Source organism: Struthio camelus, chromosome 5, assembly GCF_040807025.1.
Source record: "Struthio camelus isolate bStrCam1 chromosome 5, bStrCam1.hap1, whole genome shotgun sequence".
NCBI classification, from domain to species: domain Eukaryota; kingdom Metazoa; phylum Chordata; class Aves; order Struthioniformes; family Struthionidae; genus Struthio; species Struthio camelus.
The window spans coordinates 33,906,099-33,927,987 of NC_090946.1; the positions used below are offsets into that span (position 1 = coordinate 33,906,099).

The 21,889-nt window shown below is 40.4% G+C and overlaps 1 protein-coding gene across 6 annotated transcripts in view; it reads right to left on the reverse strand.

The window, feature by feature from the left end:
• ABTB2 (ankyrin repeat and BTB domain containing 2) overlaps positions 1-21,889 on the reverse strand; it is a 169,817-nt gene that overhangs the window by 140,726 nt on the left and 7,202 nt on the right. For 3 of the 6 annotated variants that reach the window (XM_068945447.1, XM_068945449.1, XM_068945448.1), the window contains one exon: positions 20,717-20,885. In XM_068945447.1, the coding sequence (XP_068801548.1) occupies positions 20,717-20,846 (130 nt within the window). In that variant the 5' untranslated portion in view covers positions 20,847-20,885. Of the gene's footprint in view, positions 1-2,778; positions 4,055-20,716; positions 20,886-21,889 lie in introns of those variants that run through there. The other 3 variants (XM_009688422.2, XM_068945444.1, XM_068945446.1) reach the window with 3 other exon arrangements.

Here is a 21,889-nt window from a genome sequence, read left to right on the forward strand (position 1 = left end):
TTTAGAGTTTTAAATCTTACCCTCACACACCGGGCGCTGATTAGAACGTTTGCCATAGAAAAGAATAATAAGCTTTCAGCTTCTAAAAGCCTTAAGAATTGTGACTAGACTACTCTCTTTGATAGGAGATTAGTCACAGAAGAATATGGGTCTAGATCTCAGTCTCTTGGGAATTTACAAAGATTTATGCATTTACTTACTGTTTCCTGAACTGCAAGGAAGCATACTATCCCGATCTAATAAAGGAAACTGTATTTAATAGATCTTAATGCCAGAAAGGTCCATTATGATAATCCAATGCGATCTTCTGCATATAGTATACTGCCAAGGATTTCATCCAGAGATTGCAATGCTTCACTGGAGTTAGAACTTAACCTCCAAGAGCTTTTTATCACTAGCATCAAACTCAGTACTATAAAACAAAACCCAACAAACATATGCCAAGTCTGGAATTTACAAGTACTCCATTAAAATTTTCTTACTATATAAAGAAACAAAGACGACAGTAAAGTGAGCTTTGCTGTTCCTTCCACTGGAACAAATCCAGTTATTTTACCACTAGATCTACCTCAGATTTTACTTAATGTACAAGACAATCATTTGAAATCAAGCACTGTGGAAAATGATGCGACTGTTACTAATATGCAATTCCTAAATGGAGAAAAAATAAAGAAATTATTCAAAGCTTTCTGTATCAATATAAAACCATTTGTAGTCTTATAACTGCAGGAAATTACATTTAGAAGATTTAGCTGACTTGTGTCAGCTAAAATATTTGTGACAGATTGTCACAGTAAATCACAGTATGCCTTTAGGTGCACTTTTTTTCAGTTTTCAGACTTCAAAAATATGGTGTTTTGAATATTTATAAGCGCTTCCCTGCACAGTCACTTATGCTTCCATTGAACACCAGCTTCCATTCATTCATTGCAATTTTTCCAACACAGAGATTTCTCATAAGAAGAAAAAAAAAAAAGAAAAAAGAAAAAAGTCAACCCTGTGAGTGATTAACTCTTCCTTTCCACTTTATACACAGAAACCGTGTGGCAGAAACACTAAATGGAGATCATGAACAGCTGAAGTGCATCTTTTTCTTTGTAGAACCATGATATTTTACTCCAGCTTCCACAGATAAGGAACAGAAGATGGAACTGAGTCCTCTTTTTCGACTCATTTACAAATAATCCCATGGTATGCAAAGGATTATGACAACTGTTTTGGCAAGGCAAGGCATCCCCCTACCTTTACAATCTTGCATGGAAGAGCCTGTAGTTTAAAAAGCAACTGTAAGTTTAAAAGTCAAACAGAGCCTTTTAGGGTGTGCTTTTGGCAGTGGTATAAAACATAAATGTCCATCTTTTGCATTTAATTCACATACATTTAGTAACATTGTCAGTAGACGTAGTGCAGATAGCACATACAAGAGGGGGCTTGTGAGCTCGGTAATACAAGCCATCATCTTGAGTAGTTTGGATGAACCAGGCTGACCCAACAGGGAGAAAACGCGATGTTGAGCAGCTACTGCACCTATTCACTGGTGATCTGAATTGCTACATTATTGCTTGGGGATGGGATAACAACAGGAAGGTAATGCAGCTTATCAGCATAAATTAAAAGTCAGCCTTTCTCTGACAAAGTGTTTCACTGGTAACATCACTGAAGGTATCGTTCTTCCCCCCAAAGAACATCTGCTTCTTCGCTTGTCCCTCATTATGAGATTACACTTCAGAGAGACCAAGCCTCTTGCTTTTATAAACAGTTAAATCAGAAAGGTTTTCTTCATGGAGCATCTGACGACAACAGTGAAGCCAGTGAAAGTCACTGAACTGTGTGTGGTACACAGAACAGCTTTCTGAATTAAATGCTTCTCTAAATTTTCCACGGAAAATTATGGCAGTCCTCAGTGCAACAAAACAAAAAAACCAAACAGTGCAGCTTCTTAACAGAACTGTCAAGATTTAAGTCTTTCTAATTGCTCCTCAGTCTCACAGAAAGATGCCAACATTCCTTCATCTGCTTATTTGCTTAACTGCTTAAAAAGTCTGCTTTCTAATCAACTGCCAGGATTAAGTATCTTAATGTTAAGTTACTCTCACTACTGAGATACCATCCCACATGCTCAACTTGGCAAGCCAGGCACAAATTCTTGTTTATTACATTAGTATAGCAGGGCACAGCCTTGTACTAAACTAGAAGGAAGTTTAAGTAACATATAGTTATTATTTTTTGCTCGGGAATTGAACTTTATGACTGCAGTGGAAAAAAAAAATTGCTTTCCCTCTCCAGGCTGGATGTGGGAATAGCATGTTAAAACGAAACTCTGCAAAATTCTCAGTATATTTTACTATATATCGGTGGCAGAGTAAAGTAGGTTTTGTTTAAAAAGAATAATGCTATTTTCTGGAGAACAGCTTGTTAGTACATGTTTCATATTATGGGTACAGAAAAGCATGCACACACGCCAATTATAGTACTAGTGCTCAAAACAGCAGCTGGTAGAAAGTTGGAAGAGACGTTTGGTAAGACAACAGGGCTTGGTTTCTCACCACTTCTGCACCTTGTATGAACTGGTACATGTTAAGAACAAAGTGGCATCACTCCTGCCTGGTAAAACTGTATCACAAACACAAACCACTACCCAGATGCGATTCAGATGAAAAAACAAACAAACAACCGCGCCCCCCCCCCCCCAAAGCCCGCACAGAGCCATAGAAATTACTTATTTTACTGTAAAGTTTGTTGGTACGAAGACTAGCAATCATGAAAGCTGGATCTTACCATTAGCATTTTTCCCACAAATGAGATGCTCGTAAGGTTGCAACACTCCCCAAAGTTCAGCATCATTGTTGATAACCATCTCCAGGATTTCAGCCGAGATCTCCCCTCCTCCACCATCAGGGCTCTGACTTGCCAAAACCCTGGCTTTAATCTCTTCTACAAGGTTTTCCATGCAAGAGGTTAAAGAGATGGCTGCATATTCATGAATCCTAACTGAGATCCTAGTGTCCACCATCCACCTGAAAAACCTCCCCACTGAAAAGGTGAGGCCACATCTAGCCGATTTACCTTTCCTCAGCCCATCTCCAGCACTCATGCTGTACAGGGAGAGAGCCTTGACAGTCGCCAGGACACAGCTTTCTGATAACGACCAGCTCTGGATAAGCTTGATAGCGCTCTGCACCTCAAACCTGGTGCACTTGGAGTGCATCACGCTGAGACGCTGAGCTTCCCTGGAGATCCTGATCAAGGCACGCCTCAGTAACTGAGAGAGCCGCCTGACAGCTTCCTGAGTAAAGGTTCTGGTATTTCCATCTCCTTGCCCTTTTCTGAGTATTTTTCCAATGTCTTCGTCAGTCCAAGGGTATTCCTCTAGATCCGGCAGCTTAGGACACTTGGAAAATATATCTGCAACTTCTGGGTCTTCCGGCAGAACAGTGTTCACTGTATCCCAGCTGTTATTCCTACTGTTCATGGAGCCCGAGTAGTACCACCAGTTGCCTCTGTGCTGAGATGAGGTAAAAGCTTGGGAGTTGGACTTGGAAGAAGAGAGACTAAGGGACCTGCAGGAATCCCCTGCCCCATAACCAGAGTCCAAAGTTAAATCCTCCAGGGTCTTCAGAGTAGAGCTGTATATCCCAGCCATAGGAAAGACGGGTAAGCCAACCGCAAAAGGCACAAAAGGTGAGGCTGGAGCTAGACCCCTGCTGCGCCTACCGAGCCCGAGAGGCCGACGCCGGCCCCGCAAGCGGCGCGGCGCGGCAGGATTTACAGCGCGGCGGGCAGAAGCCCAGCCCAGCCCGCACACCGGCTCCGCCGAGGGCCAGCTACCTCCATCCCGCGGGGAGGCGGCGCTCAGCCATCTTCTGCCTCGGCAGAGACCGCCGGGCGGGGAGCCGGTGTCAGAGAGCCCAGGAGGGGCGCGGGCGGCGCTCGCTGCTACGGCAGGTCGCCGGGCCTCGGAGGGCGCGGCGCGGCGCGGCGGGGGCCGGGGCCGGGGCGGGGCGGGCGCAGCGCGAGCCGCTCCGCGGGACACTTGCGGCGCCTTGGACTCAACTTCTCTGCCGCAGGTCTGCCGGGCACCCCGGCATGCAAATGACCTGCGGGGAGAGGCACCAATCAGCGGCTCCGACGGGGACGGCCTCCGCCAGTGAAATCCGAGCTGGGTGGGGAATATGCAAATGAGGCACGAGGAGGGGAAGGGAGGGGAAGGGGCGGGGGCGAGGACAGGAAGGCGGGCGGACGCCAGGACGCCGGCGAGCACCGGCTTCCTCGACGGCGGCGCTTTCCTGGGGGTTACAGAATCGCGCAGAAGTAAGCGCTTTTCTGCGGCCGTCTCCCTGCGCGCACCGACGGGCGCGCCGGCTGGCTGCCCGCCCTGCCCAGCTCCTTGCAGAGGCGCGCTGCGCCGGGAGACCGCAGCCCCGGCGGGAGCAGCGCACGGCCCGGCCGAGCGGGCGCCAGCAGCACCAGCGGTGGGAATAAAGATGCCTTTGTGGCCTTCTCCTTCCGTCCACGCCATCTCCGCTTTCGGGAGCCCTTCAGAAACCGGCTCGAGTTTTGCCCCGCTCTCCCTTTAGCTCCTCTGCTCGGCGGCGGAGCGGAGATGCCGGCGAGTCCCGCGGGCCGGGCCGGGCCGGGCCGGGCCGGGCCGGGCCGGGCCGGGCCACGGCTCCCCGCGGCGAGCGCGACCGGCCGCGGCCCCCCCGCCGGGTCACTGCATGAATGGGGGATTGTGCAGGCGGCCACGAAGCCGGCGTGCCGGGTCCTGAAAGGCGTCTTTGTGAGGCAGTTTACACAGCCCTGACCTTGAACCGTGAGCTCGATATGAAACCGAGGTGCCTGGCTTGTTTCTTTCCCTCCCTCCGCCCGAGTCAGCGCTCCTGCCCCGCACCGCTGCCTCGGGCCGCCCGGGGGCTGCGGCCGCGCCGTGCGCGGGCCGAGGGCGCCGCCTGCCGGCCGGGCCGGGCCGGAGCGGGCCGAGGGGCGCCACAAGCCCTGCGGCCGCTCTCGGTCGTCGAGGCCGAGCCCTGCTATTTATGACCGTCCAACAATAAAAGCTTCAAGACGGACAGCTGTCCTTTCGCCCGCTGCGGAGCCCTGAACGACACGACTAGCAGCAGACGACCAGGGACCGCCACACAGCGCCAAGGCAGTGAGAATCCATTTTGTTAGTGCTCGGCCTCTTTTCACAAGTCTCCGTGTAGGAAGCTGCAGCGACTGCAAGCATTTATAGTTTGGCATATTTAAAGCATTCATTTCAGGTTTATTTTTGCTTAACAGCACATAAACGTTTCCAGTATTTTTATTTACCGTCTTTTACTCCCACTTTATAAGATGCATATGAATTCTGTGCTCATTCTCTTTCTCTAAAATTATGTTTAATATTTAAAACCCCTGGAAGGAAACTTCCGTCATCAGATTGAGCCCTCAGTAACTTAAGCCACTACTGCGATGACTCGCACAAAAGCGACAGTTCTCTCTGCCTTCCGTAGGTGGCATCCTTTACCACCCTTTGGTTCTGACAGCCTGTTCCGTTTCTTGTGTGTGAAGAAAACGTGTTTTCTTCATTCTTCAACTAAACATACTCTAGATAGTATCTCAAGCTACTCTAGATAATAAGCACACTAGTATCATTTTCTCTTGGCTTTGGTAGCGTGAGGCCAAGAGCTTTCGCTTACAAGTTTAGACTACTTCTAATAGCAAGCTCACTGCAGTGATACCCACCCGCAACAATACACATCCAAAAAAAGTCAAAGCATTTGATGGTTCAAAGGTGCCTGGAAAGTGTATTCAAAATTTAGAACTCCAAGGTAAGCATTTTACAGTCACTCTCATGGAGCAGACAGAGCAGCAATCTATTCTCAGCATTTGTGAGATCTTCCCATTAATAGGGATTTGCATTAGAGGAAGCAAAAGTGTATTTACATACACTTAAAGCAATTTGACCTAAAGCATAATGCCTTCCTACAAAGGGTGTACATAACATATTTTGAACAGATATCACTGTTGACCATCTATTTACATGGTACAGACAATTCACTGTTCCACAGATTTTTTCCTATTTAAAATGGAAGAGATTTCCCAGTTCAAAAGTATAATGTCTTACTCCAATGGGATCTTATTTCTTTTTTTTTACTGCATGATGGGATCTTATTTCATTTTTTTTTACTGCACTATACATGGTGCTTAGCATTAATGAAAAGCATATCAGAGTAACTATACATAGGAATGCAATATTTGAAAACATTTAAAACAATCATAGCTTCAGTATTTCGCCCTTTTTGCTCCCAATTTTTGTCCTTGCGCTCACAGGTGTGAGCGGCTCTCATTTACAATAGTAGAACACCCTGTTAACTATTTTGCCTGACTTCCCACTAATTAACTCTTAAAATTGCCTTTTCTACATTACATCTTCTATCTTTCCTAGATCCAGCCCAAGCATAATACACCTCTTTGCTTTTTCTTAGCTTCTTCCCATGAAAGCATGAACATGAAGCATAAATTGTCCAACAGAACCAGGCATCATTCTCACCTTGAAGTCATCTCAGTTCCTTTAAAAATCTTAACACTTCAGCATTTCATTTGTTCTCCACTATCAGTTCAGGTACAGTTATTTACTACATGGTTTTAACTCTCAGGTGTTATTTTACAGATCAGTGCCATTTCTGCTGTTTTATTATATTTTTCAGGCTTGAACACTTTTTCTTAGTGATTTCAAGCCCAGTAGAGACAACACAGCTGACAGTACTCATGGTAATAGGTACTTGAGCACGAGACAAGTCATTACTGAGTCAAAGAACACAATTGTAAGTCTCGCATTCAGTGCATTCAAGCAACAAACTTTTTCTAAAAGATGATCTTTCCATTCCTTAGTCCTGTATCTTATGTGCCATGCACTACTGCAGACTTTTTACCCCCAGCATTTGCTAGGTTCCCGTGTGCTCTCTAGGCCTATTCAGATCACTGCTGCTAAAGTTGTCGTGTGGACTTGCCACATCATACAGTATGTTCTGTCATGTCCCTCTGCATTTCTCCACTGCCTCCTCAACACAGTATTTTTTCAATTCCTTGTCCATACCTTTAAAATCATACACAGAGGCCTCTTTTCTCCACTCTTGTCTTCACATTGAATGCTGTATGAATGGGGAGCAGTCAGTGAGACCAATCTCTTATCTCTTTCGCACTAAAAAGGCTTTGTTCTGTGCTGCCCCTTTGCAGATGCTTTCTCTAGAATCCATCCTGCTCTGTCTACCTCTTAAGACTTATTTCTATCATAAATATTAGCATAAATTTCCAGGGAGAACAGCTACATAGCTGGCCAGTGGGAACTTGATGTTATTCAGGAGAAATGCAGCTGTACAAGTTCTTGACTTATTCACACAAGTCGTTTCTACTCTTTCCCTTATCCCACTTCTACAGCACTCTTGCACAGGATGTTATTCCTATTCCAAGTAGTTTAACAATACAAAAATCATCCAACTTAACAGCAGCGTCTGCTGTCTTACTCCCCTCCCACAGTGTTTTCTCAATGTTAGGAACTACACTACTTTCCAATTTTTGGAATTTCACATGTAGTATTTCCTCATGCAATAATAATTTGGCTGATAGATCCTCCTCTCCCTCCAATGCAGGGGCATCACCAACCTTTTCCAAAGGCAGACAAACAGCAGAACAAAAGCTGCCCAAAGAAGGAAGACATATTCATACTGAAGATTTAAACTTAAAGGTTCAAGATGTCTAACACAATAAAAACCATACTTTCTGCAAAAAGAGAGAACCAAATAAATAAAGAGTGCTAGCAGAGAACTCTTAATTTCAAAGGCACACTCTTTTGTTATTACACTTCTTATCCACGACAGGACAAGTTCATCTTACTTTCCAGGGGCTCCTGTTCTCTGATGTTATTTCACTACATCAAAGAACTAGGATTAGACAATTTTGTAAGACCTCCAAGAAGGGCTAAAAAAGCTACAGGGAGTAGAAAGGAACAATCAAATTTTTTTCCTTTATAGGAGGGGAAATAAAATAGTTCACTTTCAAACTAGACATATACATTTGTAACTAACCTGTAGATGATGTTAGGGAAACTACGGGATGTTTCCAGAAAGCAATTCCATACTGGCTAACGCAAATGTACCAAGTTAAACGATCAAAGTCAGACTTCAAAACACAGATCAGAACAACTTAACCTGCCTCGATTTCTAAAACATGATAATTATTAGGCTCTTTTTGCATACGCTTCAACTTCAACCATTAGGTATCACACATCATTTTCATACATTAGGAGTTAACTTTCTATATGTAGACAGATTTTTCTCGTAAACATTTCTCTCTAAAATTATAGTTTTTATTAATGAAGTACAAGGTACCAGAAGACATTCAAGAACATAGGCATAACCAGTACAAGGGCATAACAGCAGAAATCCAAAATAAACAGATATATAGCAGTGTAGAATCCACATTGTGGAGACCTAAGAGACAAACATTATTCTAGATCTGAGATGCTACAGATTTTGGTTTCAAGACTCCAAATCTGAAATGCATTAGAGTAAAAAGCACCATCATTCTCTGATATACAGATAACAACTAGGCTGATGGCATCAAATCTATTAAAAAACAAGTTTTTTTTTTAATGAAACATAAGTGTTAATGTAAAGCCCCCATAAATTTAATCCATACCAAATACTCCCACACTGTGCTTTTTTAAAATAAACAATAGCTATACTAATTCATTACTTCTTCCAACCACAAAGCTTAATGTATTCCTGGAAAACAACATTCGCATATGCAGAAATGAGCAGAATAAACATCCCTTACCAGTACATCCTATGTGAGCTCATTTTAATCACCTGAAGTAAAGAACACCTAAGCTTTTCCACCAGAAGAAATCAGTATCACAACTATCCTCAGCACAGAGCTCAGGAAAGCTGTTCAGACAGTGCAAACAAAACCCAAAAGGAGCTATGCTACTATGGAGCACCTTAAAAAGAGTTCTGGTAAGGAGAACCATTTAGGAACCTAAAAACTATTTAAGAACTGCAGCTGTGTGTGGAGGTATTAATTAGTCAAAAGGCACAACAGCTGGCTAGGCCCTTCCACATGGCATGAGCTGCTGTGACAGTTATTGTTAGAAATATCCTTCTTAGGCTAATGTCTCTATTTGAGCAAGTACTAATGTAGCCTTTGTTCAGCGTTGATCTTGCTTGGATGTTTTCACTGGGAAATGAGAGAAAAATATCCTGTTTGCCCACTGCAAAAAGATGGCATTTTCCTTATGTAACTACCTAAATGTAACTACAGTTTGTCTGCAATGTGAAGTTAAGAACTACATTTTTAATAAACTGCAGCTCTGATAGCAGTTGTAATCTAACATCTGAAAGTCACTCTATGAGCCCATAGAAGAGAAAACATGGAGAGGAAGTAGGTATGAACCTACTTACGAGCCTACTTACGAGTAGGTATGAACCTACTTACGAGCCAGAGCTCGTAAGTCACATATCAGCTCTAAATCAAATACAAAAAATGTTTACTGCAGTTAAAGAAATGCATTTTCCGTATTTTCACAGCAACGCTGATGTAGACATCATGTACATCTTATGTGTTTTCTGCAGTACAGCAAAATCCCCATCCAGGAAGGGCCTTCAATGTATTGTCTAATGGGAGTTGAGGGCCCAGTGCAGCACATTACTACTCAGTGCTGACTTCACCAACAAGTAAGTAGTGATAGAGGTACCAATTCTATCTTCCCAGATGGAGAGACTTTTTTTCCTAATATGCCATAAGAAGTCAGCCTTTTCCCCCGTTCCTTTTGAAAATCAAAATGAATGCAGTATGACCTTTTCAAAGCTTACAAGCTTTACATTTCAGAATAAGTTTGTTGGTAATTCATAGGTAAATTTATTAGCTAGTAGGAATTAAAATTTAAAAAGAGAACATAGAATCCCATGAATATGGAATCTCATGGCAAGCCCTTGTTACTTTAAAATCCTCAGAAATAATACTGTCTCTTTTATCACCTTTCCAGACAGTTAGAATTAAATCTCACTGTAATCTTATACAGAAAGTACACTGAAGAAATCTTCAAGCTTATTAGTAATAAATGGCAATTTTATTTTCCCTCTGTCTTAATTTTATTTTAATTTAGCATAGACTGAAACAATATTCCACTATTAAGTATTCCACAAAAAGTAACTGTAGCCAAAATCACGCCTACATTTTCCTTCTCTATCAGTTAGTCAAGGGTGGTCAAACACTGGAACAGGTTGCTAAGAGAGGTTGTGGAGTCTCCATCTTGGAGATATTCAAAACCTGACTGGACAGAGTCCTGGCCAACCTTCTCTAGCTGATCCTACTTTGAGCAAGGGGATTGGACAAGACGATTTCCAGAGGTCCCTTCCAACCTCAATAATTCTGTGATCTGTGAATCCTGCTCGTGCCTCACACTGGTTCATCTGAGCAAAGATGAACTTTCCAAAGCCAGGTCCTCTGCCTACGTTTGTAATTTCTTTTTTCACTAGTATTTTTAATACTGCTACTGAATCCTCTCGCATTTAAACATCCCCTTTTAATTTAGTTTTCAATCTTTTTAAAATCAGCATACATTTTATAGGTGAAGACATCTGCAAAGGAAATACTTTCTAAGAATGATAGTAGTATTGAGGCTGCTTCCTATATTTGTAGCGGTGAGAAACAGTCCCCATCCTCAGTAGCTGTTTTATATATAATGCATTTATTCCATATTTGTTTTGAAAAAAAATTTAAAGTAGTTAAACTCAGAAATTACCAATGAGATTTTCACCACACTTTCACCACAGTCACCCTGAACAAACATGGAAATTTTCTGTCCAGAAATTGAATGTTTTGCAAATTCTGAGTGTATGAAAAGCAGAAGTGACAGTAAAAATAGTTTTTACTTTTAAATGTATCAGTGAACAGAAGCAGCATTGTAATTGGTCTTATTTGGTAAGATTTCTGTAGATTGTTTTAGGAGAGGAGAAATTATAGAGCTATGAAAATTATTGATCTATGTTTCATCCTTTTGTTTTGTGAATAACAGTGTAAAATGCTTGTGATAACAAAGGGTGGAAAAGCTTTTAGAATTAAAGTGACTAGCGTTTGAAAGTGCATTAAAGTCCTAGAGGATCACTTGATACAATACCAGACTTTCTCAATCACTAGCAGCAGGGTCTGATTGCTCCCTTACGAGAGAGGTTTGATGGGGGGGAATCATATTATACTATCTGAAATCACATCAGGTGAAGGGAATCACATGACATCGTTCGAGGCAAGTGGTGTCCTGAAGCTCCCTGAGGCCTAGCTTTCCCACCACTTGTTTTCTTCTCATTTCAGCTCTTGCTGTTAATTAGGTACAATGCATGCATGTTATTTCTTATGTGGATGCATGCATGTTATTTCTTATGTGGGGATATAACAACTAGAACCTGATTACAGTCATTAGGTATTACCAAAACAGCTGCAAATAATGATATTCTTAAGCATCTATCACAGCCATTAATTTATAACATCCATCTATAAAGTTATACCAGGACAAACTTCCATAGCCACCTACATATCTAGCTCCTTGCTGATACAACACCAGGACTGGCAAGTCCATATATGATTAGCTCCCAGTATAAAAGACTTCCTTGGAGGCATTTGCAATAATCTCAGTTACCTGGTCATGGGCTCATGCATCACATTCCTATTACAATACCATGTACGTGTGGAAGCCTGCTATGGTCCCATGTGCCATAGTCACATATTTGGATGATATTTATGTCAAAATTACACTTATTCACCATCTGTAATATTAACATAAACAGGTCTCATGTGAGACATTTAATAGAACAAATTACATATATAGATTGTAATGGATGTGTGTCATGCTTCCTGACGTGTGTATACTGAAATGGTGTTCACGTCCTCAGCTCTGTTTTATTAGCCAGCAATACTCTACTAACAATACTATAATCAAGAGCCAACCACTATAATCAAAAAGGTAATGGAAAGAACAAACATATAAATGGATGGTTATAGATTTGTCATAATCCTTAACTGTATTAGGAAACCAAATAAAGTATCATCCTCTGACACTGCTATAAAATGGAGGCCCCAGAGTATATCAATCCATACTGAGAATAGTGTTTAGATACAATGGCAAACGCTGCTGAAAAGAATTAAACACAGGACAAATGATGTAGGGGAATGCAAGGGCAAAACTTAGGTCTTAAGAATGTACTCTGCCCCATCCGGAACCATGCAGAATCTTAGGACAACGACAACAGTATTTATTTTTGTACTGACATACGTCAGTCTACCAGCAACTTCCTAGCTGATACAGGAAGTATGTCACTCCAGAAGGCTCTTACCAACCCAGAGGGCTACCACTCCATCTTATCAGTTCTACTGGGTTGCTGGGGACACGTAACAATGGAATCACAGTCTACACTGGTCTTGTGCACAAATTCTGCTCAAGCCTGGTCAGAACTTTATTTTCCCAGGGAATACCAAGCTTTGTAGGATCAAAGGGCTTCACTGCTTCACACTAACCCACTGTAGTGAGAACACCTGCGGGTGATGTGGTGAGGACTCAGTGACTGGCAGAATAGATGATAGCAGGCCCAGTGCGTGAAACTACACACTGACCAAATTCCTATCAGGGCCAGGCATGTATATTCTGTTTTGTCAACAGTGTCTAGCTGCTTCCCGGATAGGAGCTACTCAAGGTTAGCACAACTGAGATAAGGAAATAGTTCTAGTAGATTTAAGGGGCCCTTATGATAAAACAAGTAGAGTCCCACCTGGGCATCCAGCCTTCAGCAGCCCCCCATCGGCGACCCTCTCACCACGCAATTCCTGGGGCTCCCCATGCAGTTTGGAGTGTAAGTCCTTTACTAAATCTATCCTGTTTAATCCCTGATGAACTCTGAGGGTCTCTCTTTGCTGGTATCAGACCCTCTCTCTCTTGCCCACCTTGTGGTGATGCCCACCAACTCACCCCCTCCTGCCACTGGTTGTGTGGAAATACCACAGCAACACTATTTAGTCACACTTAAACTGTTCCAGGGTCTCTGTCAAATGTGCATTAAGTCAATTCACTGCAGAAAGAATAGTCCAGGGAAAGAGGAATACTAGCTTTGCCATTGCTGTGTGAATTATTACTATTTGTTGCACTTTATATAAGGGGTGTACACGTGAGCACTGATGAGATGCTGCATATGGCACAGTTTTGAAAAGATCAGGTGCTATGATATGGCACTGTCACTGAAAGTTGCCCCGCCTCACAGAGTGATCAACAGGAGTGCAATGCCTTGTGTAACTAACTGCTCAGAATAGTTGCAGGATTGGCCAGCATAGCATCTGAACTGCAAAGTAATGAAGCCACTGACTTTCTTTTCATAAAACCAGACATACCTGGATTCCAGACATACCTATCCCTAGCACAAAACCTCTGGAAGAGGTAGCACCCCTTTTTGTTCACAATATATTGTCAAGACAAACACAATATAGTGCACTATTGCTCATCTTTCTGCAGACACATGCTTTGTGAAGACAAAGCCTGCAATTTTGCATAAGAGGAGGAGGAGGAGATTTAAAATCTACTTGTCTACTTGTCGTAGGTCACGTTCCCAAAGGAGCACCTGACAAAGTAGCCCATCACAAGGCGTCCTGCCTCTTGATGAGGATGGCAATGCCTCATGGTTATGCCTACTGACCTAGGCATCTCTGCAGTTGACATGTTCCTGAGCAGGAAAAAGCAACTGCAAGAAAAAGCAAGAAAAAGCAAGTGATACAGGTAGAGGAAGATGGAGCAAGAGTAAGGAAGAGCTAGCTTATGTGTATTATAAGATGTGCAGGTTGGTAATGGAATTTCCTTGCTGTATCTTTATAGCCTATTGCGAGTAAGGAGTGAATCAAAACTGTTGTACTGCTTCAGGTACCCCACTTTGAAGCGAAATATGCCTTCCTGTCTGCTGTGTAGCTGGTGCACAGCACAATGAAGTGTGTCTACCACAGTGTACTACCAGGCCTCCTGTGCACACTGTAGGTTACCTCTACAGCTGCCTTGGGTGCTTGCTGTAGGAGGAGTAAACCAGCATTCCCTGTACTGAGTGAGCATATCTGTCACTGTGCACACAATATTCCAGTGAGAAATAGAAATCCTACGTTGAAGGCTAATGAGAGAAGACATGCTTGTGTTAAGTTGCCCTGTTTCTGTCTGTGTTCTGAGACAGTCCTACACTAAAAAGTGAGTAATGCCTGCCCTGTCTTGTGCTGCACACTCTGTAAGGCCTGGAGTCTTATCCATCCCACCTTTGCTAGAATGCCATGTGTGGACTAGGGAGGGTGTCAGAATGACAGGACCATTGGAAGACATCTTCTGGAACTGGAAACCTTGGGAAGGGGGTGGATAGGAAAGGTGCACGAAAACATTGACAGCGTACGAGAGCAGGTGTGATGACTATTGCTTCACCAAGGTGATGTTACGTAATTTATATAAACTATATTCCAGCATGTTGTTAATGTTGTTTTCAGAGGATGATGGGTGGTACTGGGTTTGTAAACCAGGGAGAACTACATTTTCTGATCTGTGCAGAAAAGGTTCCAAAGAGGCATACGCACACATGGGCAGGTATGGATGCTTGTTAGGGCCATTCCTTCTCAGGAGATGCATGCATCCTACTGTGTTTAAAACAGTCACATGCTCTGCTTTTAGCTGGCAGCGATCAAAACTGTGATGTGGCTGAACAGGGCCCAGAAGGCACAAGGTTAAGGTCTGTCTTTCCTTTTGTGGTGCTTGTCTCCTCTTTGGTAATGGCTACCTACTGTTACAAAGTGCAGATCCCTAAGCACTGCCCCTGCTGTCACACTGCTTGTCATACTATTTAAATTAGTTTAAGTCTGAATCTAGCATTTGAACTTGGTTCTTCCTATATTCCACAGAACTGTTTTAGCCACTAACTATTCAATGTCCTGGTTTGGTAGTGGATCAATAACATATTGAGCCAGCAAAGCAGTAAAGGCCAAATAAGAGGGACTATTGTAATACAGTCACCATAGTACTCGTCAGGAGGAGAGAAAAGTTCAAAGACATTTCTGGGAAAAAACTACAACGAATCAGTATTTCCAATAACAACAAAATAATTAGTAAAAAATGCTAAACATGCTAGAATAAGGAAAAAAGCTCACAAAACAACATCTTCATTTGCAGAATTACCTCTTCACTAATAACTTCCTATCTTTTTCTTTTCTGACCCATAATTTTATTTTCTCTGATAAGCTCAAAAGATTCTAGCCATTTCCAGTATCCACTAGAAAACCTTGCCTACCTGCACATAAACCTAGAATAGAACCTTGTAAGTTTCAGTTTTAGGTGTTCTTATAGTCTGAGCAGCAATAACAACAGGTCCATAAAGATGGCCAAAGAAATATAAGTTTGAATATGTTGTTGCTGCCATTGCGGTATATTCACTCATATATACATATTCTCCTTGAACCGAGGCATGAATGAATGGTTTCTGCATCTTCTTGCTTGGGCAAACTTTCTAATTTATAATTTTGAAAACTTCAGATCTAAGACTGAAACAAAAATCTGTTGTGCTTCTGTCTCTCAAAGATTCTTTAAGACACTTTCAACAAAATATTTTACCTTATATAACATCCTACCAGCACAGTAACTAGTATTCAGAGAAGAATCACCACTGAATTATACTGCCCATATTAGAAAACTTCTTCGATGAGATTACATCTCCATGTGTTGGAGCAGGAATTGGTAGTTTGATTCTTATTGTCCTAGTGAGTGTACTAATTAATGGAAACTTCCTGAATGTATATGCCAGTGAAAAAGTACCCTACGCAATGCATTGTTGATCTTTTTCAAGTGTTCTTCTTCCCAGTTTCTATGCCAAATGAGCTATATTTTACCACCCCACTATTCTTGCTGTGAAGATGTTGAATGTTTATACCACCATGTTTTTGCTACAGCCCAATACATAAAATCATGTATAAAACACAATGGGGAAACAACCACTTAATCAGGTCCCAAAACTCATTGTCAGTTTAATATATGCACATGTAACTGAGCAATTAATTGGCACTATTGGCTCAAGAACCCACATGGTCAATATATCAGTCTCAATAAACATGACACCAGTCATTTTATTATATACCAAATTCCAGTTATGACAGAGTTGCTTGATACCACATAACCCAGGAATACTTTTCCAACAAGGAGACCACTGATACAAGCCAGTTTGTTATTGCTGCTCAGGATAAAACATACACTGTTTGTTCACGATGGGTAGATAATTACCATCTCCCTTTTTTTTCTACCCACATCACTGAGAAGGCATACCTGTGACACATCAGCTGTAATGGAAGTATCACAGTGCTGGATATTGTCCTACGCACAGCACATCTCAGTAAGTGGCTCTAACAAAAATATGAGAATAGTCTGCGTGATTCAGTATGAGCGGGCCATATGCCAGGATTATGAGGTATGGGATCAATCAACACTCAATGAAATGATGAATCAGAGGTATATAAGAGGTTGAAAAATTGATGAGACTGCATGATGAACAGTGGGTGGATGTCATAGGGTAAGTTGGTAGTGTTAGAGCTGGATCAAAAAAAAAAATCGCTCAAATGCTTTAAAATACTTTACATGGAGATAAGCTCAGGTCAGAATTTAGTGGCTTGGATCTATCTCCAATCCATAGAAGAATGCTTAGCAGTAACTTTCAGGTAGAATGTAGCCTTTTGTAAACAGGGTATATTAATTACAATCACAGTAACAGCTAAGTAGAAAAAGGAGCAGGAAGACTATGGTAAAAAACCTTTGGAATCTGCCATATAGGCAGAAAAAGATACCTAAACCTTCCTTATCTTGAAACCTATTTCCAGATTCCAAGAAAATGTATGATACCAAACAGAAGAGGTATCAGCCCACCATAAAAAGAAATAAAGAACCCCCCCATCCATACTAACAAAAGACCTGAGAAAAATGTTAACCTCCTCTGCCTGATAATACAACCAGAGGAATGAACTGCTGAGAACCAACTGAAGCAATTGAAAAGTAGCTGTTTTGGCTGCCAGTGAATCAAAAGTGGGTGGGGATCAAAACCTGGCTTAATTTACGTGGTTAGTATCATGTAGTACTCTTTCTTGTAAAAGAGTAAAAATTTATCAAATACAGCTGGAGTATAAGCTTTGAAAAAAAAAAGAAAGAAACATATTCAGTAAAAAAATGTGTATTCCTCTTAAAATTATTTAGGAGCCCATGTCATGGATCAAGACCCAATTGTGCTTTTCAGACAGAACAAAAACTGCTCCTAAACCAAACAAAAATAGGAAATGTGTATGCACAAAGCTGGAGATGAATGCTAATCAAGTATTGTAGATTTTTTTAGAAGGTTTTAGGATGTTTTATAAGTTTGATTCTTTGTAAGTTATGTTTAGCTGAAGCCAAAAAAAGGAATGCCAAGAGAAAAAAGAAAGAAAAAAAGGTGATAATAGGTAAAATACTGTAGAAATGGTGAAATATTATGCTAATCAGAGACAGAAGACCAAACAGGTCCATGAAATATAGCATAAGAAAATTAAAATAAAAGTTAAATCTAGTCTGTTCAGAGACAATGTGAAAAGTATATAAATCTACTTGTTATAATTCTATCAGTGCACCTAACATTAAATATTATATAATAATTTAAAAGATCTCCCTTGATGTGGTGTCTCTCTGGCATTGAGCTCACTTTCATGACATTGTGTCATTGCACCTAGTGGTGGGAAACATCAGTACCTTTACAGTTTGCAATCCGAAACTTGGGTGAGATTTACTACTAGCATGCTGGCCACCCATTAGTGTTTCTTATAATCTTAGATCTTATTCATTTTCAGTATTAAAATATCCCCCTTCTGTTAAATCCATAAATAGGATATTACACATGTATTGTTAATGTTTGTACTGCATTATTTTAATTGATTTGCTATAATAAATAGTTAATCTTTTTAACAGAGTTCATTTGGTTCCTTTGGTTTCTTTGACACAGGTTCCTTGGAACTTTCTTGGTTTTCAGCTTATGTCTAGAGGCCAGTACTTGGTAAATTCAGTCCTCACAGACTGACGACTGTTAAGAACATGCATAATCTGAGGGATGCCGTAACTAAACAGGGCTTCACTTGCAACTCCTCCAGGAGGCTCTGCTCTGATGCCAGGCATAAGAACTGCCAGGAGGGAGGTTTTCTTCCCCTTGTTTTCAGCACGATGGGAGAGAGATATATTATCATGCAATTAATGACTGCTATAATACATATACATGTCCATGTACCTATGCATATAACAGGCATGTATGATAATACATATATAATGACTTCTATAACACATACAAAGTACTGAACAGATATTGCATGTGCATCCTCAATGTTGGTCCTATCCTAATTTTCGAGTGTTTGATTTTGTGAAATTATAGCCTTTTTGCTATAATGAGATACATGTTTGTTTATCTGAACTGAAGCTTTTATATTTGTTTTGAAACCTTCCTTTGATTATCAGAATTAGGTAGCACAATGTAAGTTTCTATTTTGGCTTTTTTTGATGGAAATGTTTCTCTAGTCATTCTTGTGATGAAACAAAAACAGTTAATCTGCATTTCATTTTTATCCCTATATTGTTCTTTACCAGTTTCCTGGCAACGGAAATTACTTGTAAACCTCTTGTAAACATCTTGTAAATGACTGCTTGGAGGAGAGGAAGGGAAGGGAGCAGCAGAGGCAAGAATTAATAGCTAGAAAGAAATATAATCAATATAATTACCTTGGTAACTTCCGGTCAGCTTCCAGAAAAAAACAACCCAACCCATGATTTGTGACACTTTCGAGGTAAGTCTCACCACTTCTTGGATATCATGAAAAAGCAAGTTTTACGCTGATCTATCAAAATAACTATTTTGCCTTCTGACAACTTATGTAAAACAGGCACACATTTTTAATATATAGATCTCCATACACTCCAAAACTGAGCATTTTTAGGATGTTTAAAATTTATTCAAATGTCTAACTAAATGCTGTAAAGACCACTCTAGTTATGGCAGTATTTTTTCTTGAGTGTATTAGACACTCCTATAATTTCAGTTTACCTGTTTGAGGCAATGAATCTTCTATAAACTGAAGACCTTGGAAAATTGAGGTCAAATTTACTGAAGAGAATTTTGGCTTTTAAAATAGGCACATCTAAACTCACAGAAAAACCTTTGCTCTGTTTGTTTTCCATGCATCTGTCTGCAGTCAAAACACTCAGGGGCTTGTCCAAGGCCTTTTATTCTATTTCAGCAGAAATTAGAAGCAGTCCCTGCCAATTGCGTAAGTCTTAAACAAAATAATGGCTACCTTTGCAACTTATAATGATACATAACTAGTCAATCTGAAAAATTGCTTTTATCAGAATGACTGGAACAACAACCCAAATGCTGCTATTACACAAGATGGCTGGGGGCAAAGGGTATCAATGAGCTGCTGGCCATATGGCAGGCACTGTGATGGACCAATTATTCTAGGCTGGAAGAGCTATTTTATATGTATCTAATATTCTTACACTGCTGCATTTCACTGTGACTGCGCCCCTTGCTTCATTCAATCTCCTAAGAACCCTGGAATTTGTTATATTCTTTCTTATTGTCAAAATTAAGATATGTAAGTAGATGGCATACAGACTCTTTCCCAGTATTCCATCCTCAGCTCCTATTATGATGTAAAATATATTGAGAATGACAGCTACTTAAAATGGAAAAAAAAAACAATGGCTAAAATATTCACACCTTAATAACAACAGTCAAACATTCAAATGTACTGAGAATCTACAACTCCTATTAATTCAAACAATACTAATTAGTATGCTAGTGCCATAGGATTAATTATTCTTGTGTTCCATTTGCAACCTTTCCAAGGGGCAACCCTCAAATCTCAGGTCTATTGCCATTATCCCTCTTAAACAGGACAACTAAAGAGAGAACCACAATTATTTTTCTATAATAAATCAGGTTTTTAAAATTGTGTTTTTTCACAATTCATTGAAATTATCTTAGAATACCTGAGTTAAGTTCAGTATCTAATAATCAGCCGGTTTAGAGATAATGAAAATGAATCAGTTACCAGCTAGCTTTCATGAAATATATTTAAGTCATTTCATTTGTCTTTTTAGGACAAAAAGGTGAAAGATAAAACATATTAAACTACAAATGGAGTATATACATGTTGAACTTAGATCCTAGTATTACTTGTAATGGGATCCCCACAGGTACTCTTTCCATTGGGAATTTGTAACAATTTCCTCCAGGTGATTCCATGGGAAACCTACCCACGAAGTTAGCACACTGGATTATTAAATATGTAAAATACTTAGTGATACTCTAGCATACAAATATCACATGTACCTATTACATTTGTCCCATGCAGTTTAATACTCATTCATGGATCTTGCAGATGTAGATTGCAGAAAGTCACATCTTTCACAAACAGTTTACTTGTTAAAGAAAAAAAAATTCTGCCTTAGGCATTTAGATACTTAAACGTTATTTAGATGCCTAATTTAAATCCATCAGGTTTAAAAATTTTGACTTGGTGACTCGATTAAATATGGAGAATTGCTAGCTACTTTTCCATTTGTCTCAAAGATGGTCACAGTTATTCTTTACTCTTTTCATATCTTACAAATGCTACATACCTTCTTCTTTGTCCTTTGCCCTTCTTCCTTGCTTCCTAGTGTTCACATTTGCAATTGTTACAGGAAATCTGGCTTGTTCATTGCCATTCAGCCAGCTGGTTTGTTTGTTGTTTTCCTCCATACACTGCATATGATCACACTAGTGTCTCTTCCAGTCATAACTGTGATACTATATTCAAGGGGAAATTCAAAAACCACTGCTGTCAAGAACAACGTGTGATGAGATGTCAAATTTTAAACAAAAATTTAATATTATAAATGATCAAAAACAAATTTAAAATAACGTACGCCAGAAATTATTTCCAAAATTAACTGAAAGTGGAGATATGAATCATGCCTACATTCGTCATTACTGTGGTTACTTACTTAGCAACCTAAATGTCAATCATGCCCTCAAAATGCTACTAATTAGGCTTTTTCTTTCAAAATGGAATGCTCAGATGATATACCGGTGTTGATACTATTAGGCAGAAATGCAATGTTTTTCATTCACTTCACTTTCCGCTTGCAGCATGAAATTCTAACTTTTAATCTGAAGTATTACAACAACGTTTTGCAGCATAGTATTGAACTATTCTTTTTTTGCTTGTATATCACAGAACATAACATATGATGGCACACAAATTTTGTTCATACATGCAAATAGCAGCTTCAGTTTAACTCATTCTATTGGCACATTAATTAATTGTATGAATAATCTCTGTATACCAATCTTGATCCACACTGAAGCATTTAGCTATAGACATATATCTTCAAAAGCATATATTTAATTTTCACTGGCAATAAAATAGGTAGCCTGATTTTCCAGACCTACCAGCCATCCAACATTTTAAATTGCTTTTAAATTTCAGTTGGTTTGAAAAACCAGTTCATTTAGGATTCTGAAATCTGGGAGCAGCATGAAGACTAGGAAGTACAAGTTGACTACCACTGTGAAGACACCTAGGAGCTCCAGCGTAACCAATTTTTTAAAGAATCGTGGTCTATAAATATGCCTTATTAATTGGGACCTACCCTGAAGAGCTTTGTGTTGAAATTAGTAAGAGAAATAGGAAAATAACAAATTTAAGTAAAGATAGGTTGGCTGGTTTTCTCTACCTTTTTTATAGAACCACTCACGTTTTGGGGGGAAAAAATCATCAGACCATTTTTTGCAGCGCAGCAACCAAATGA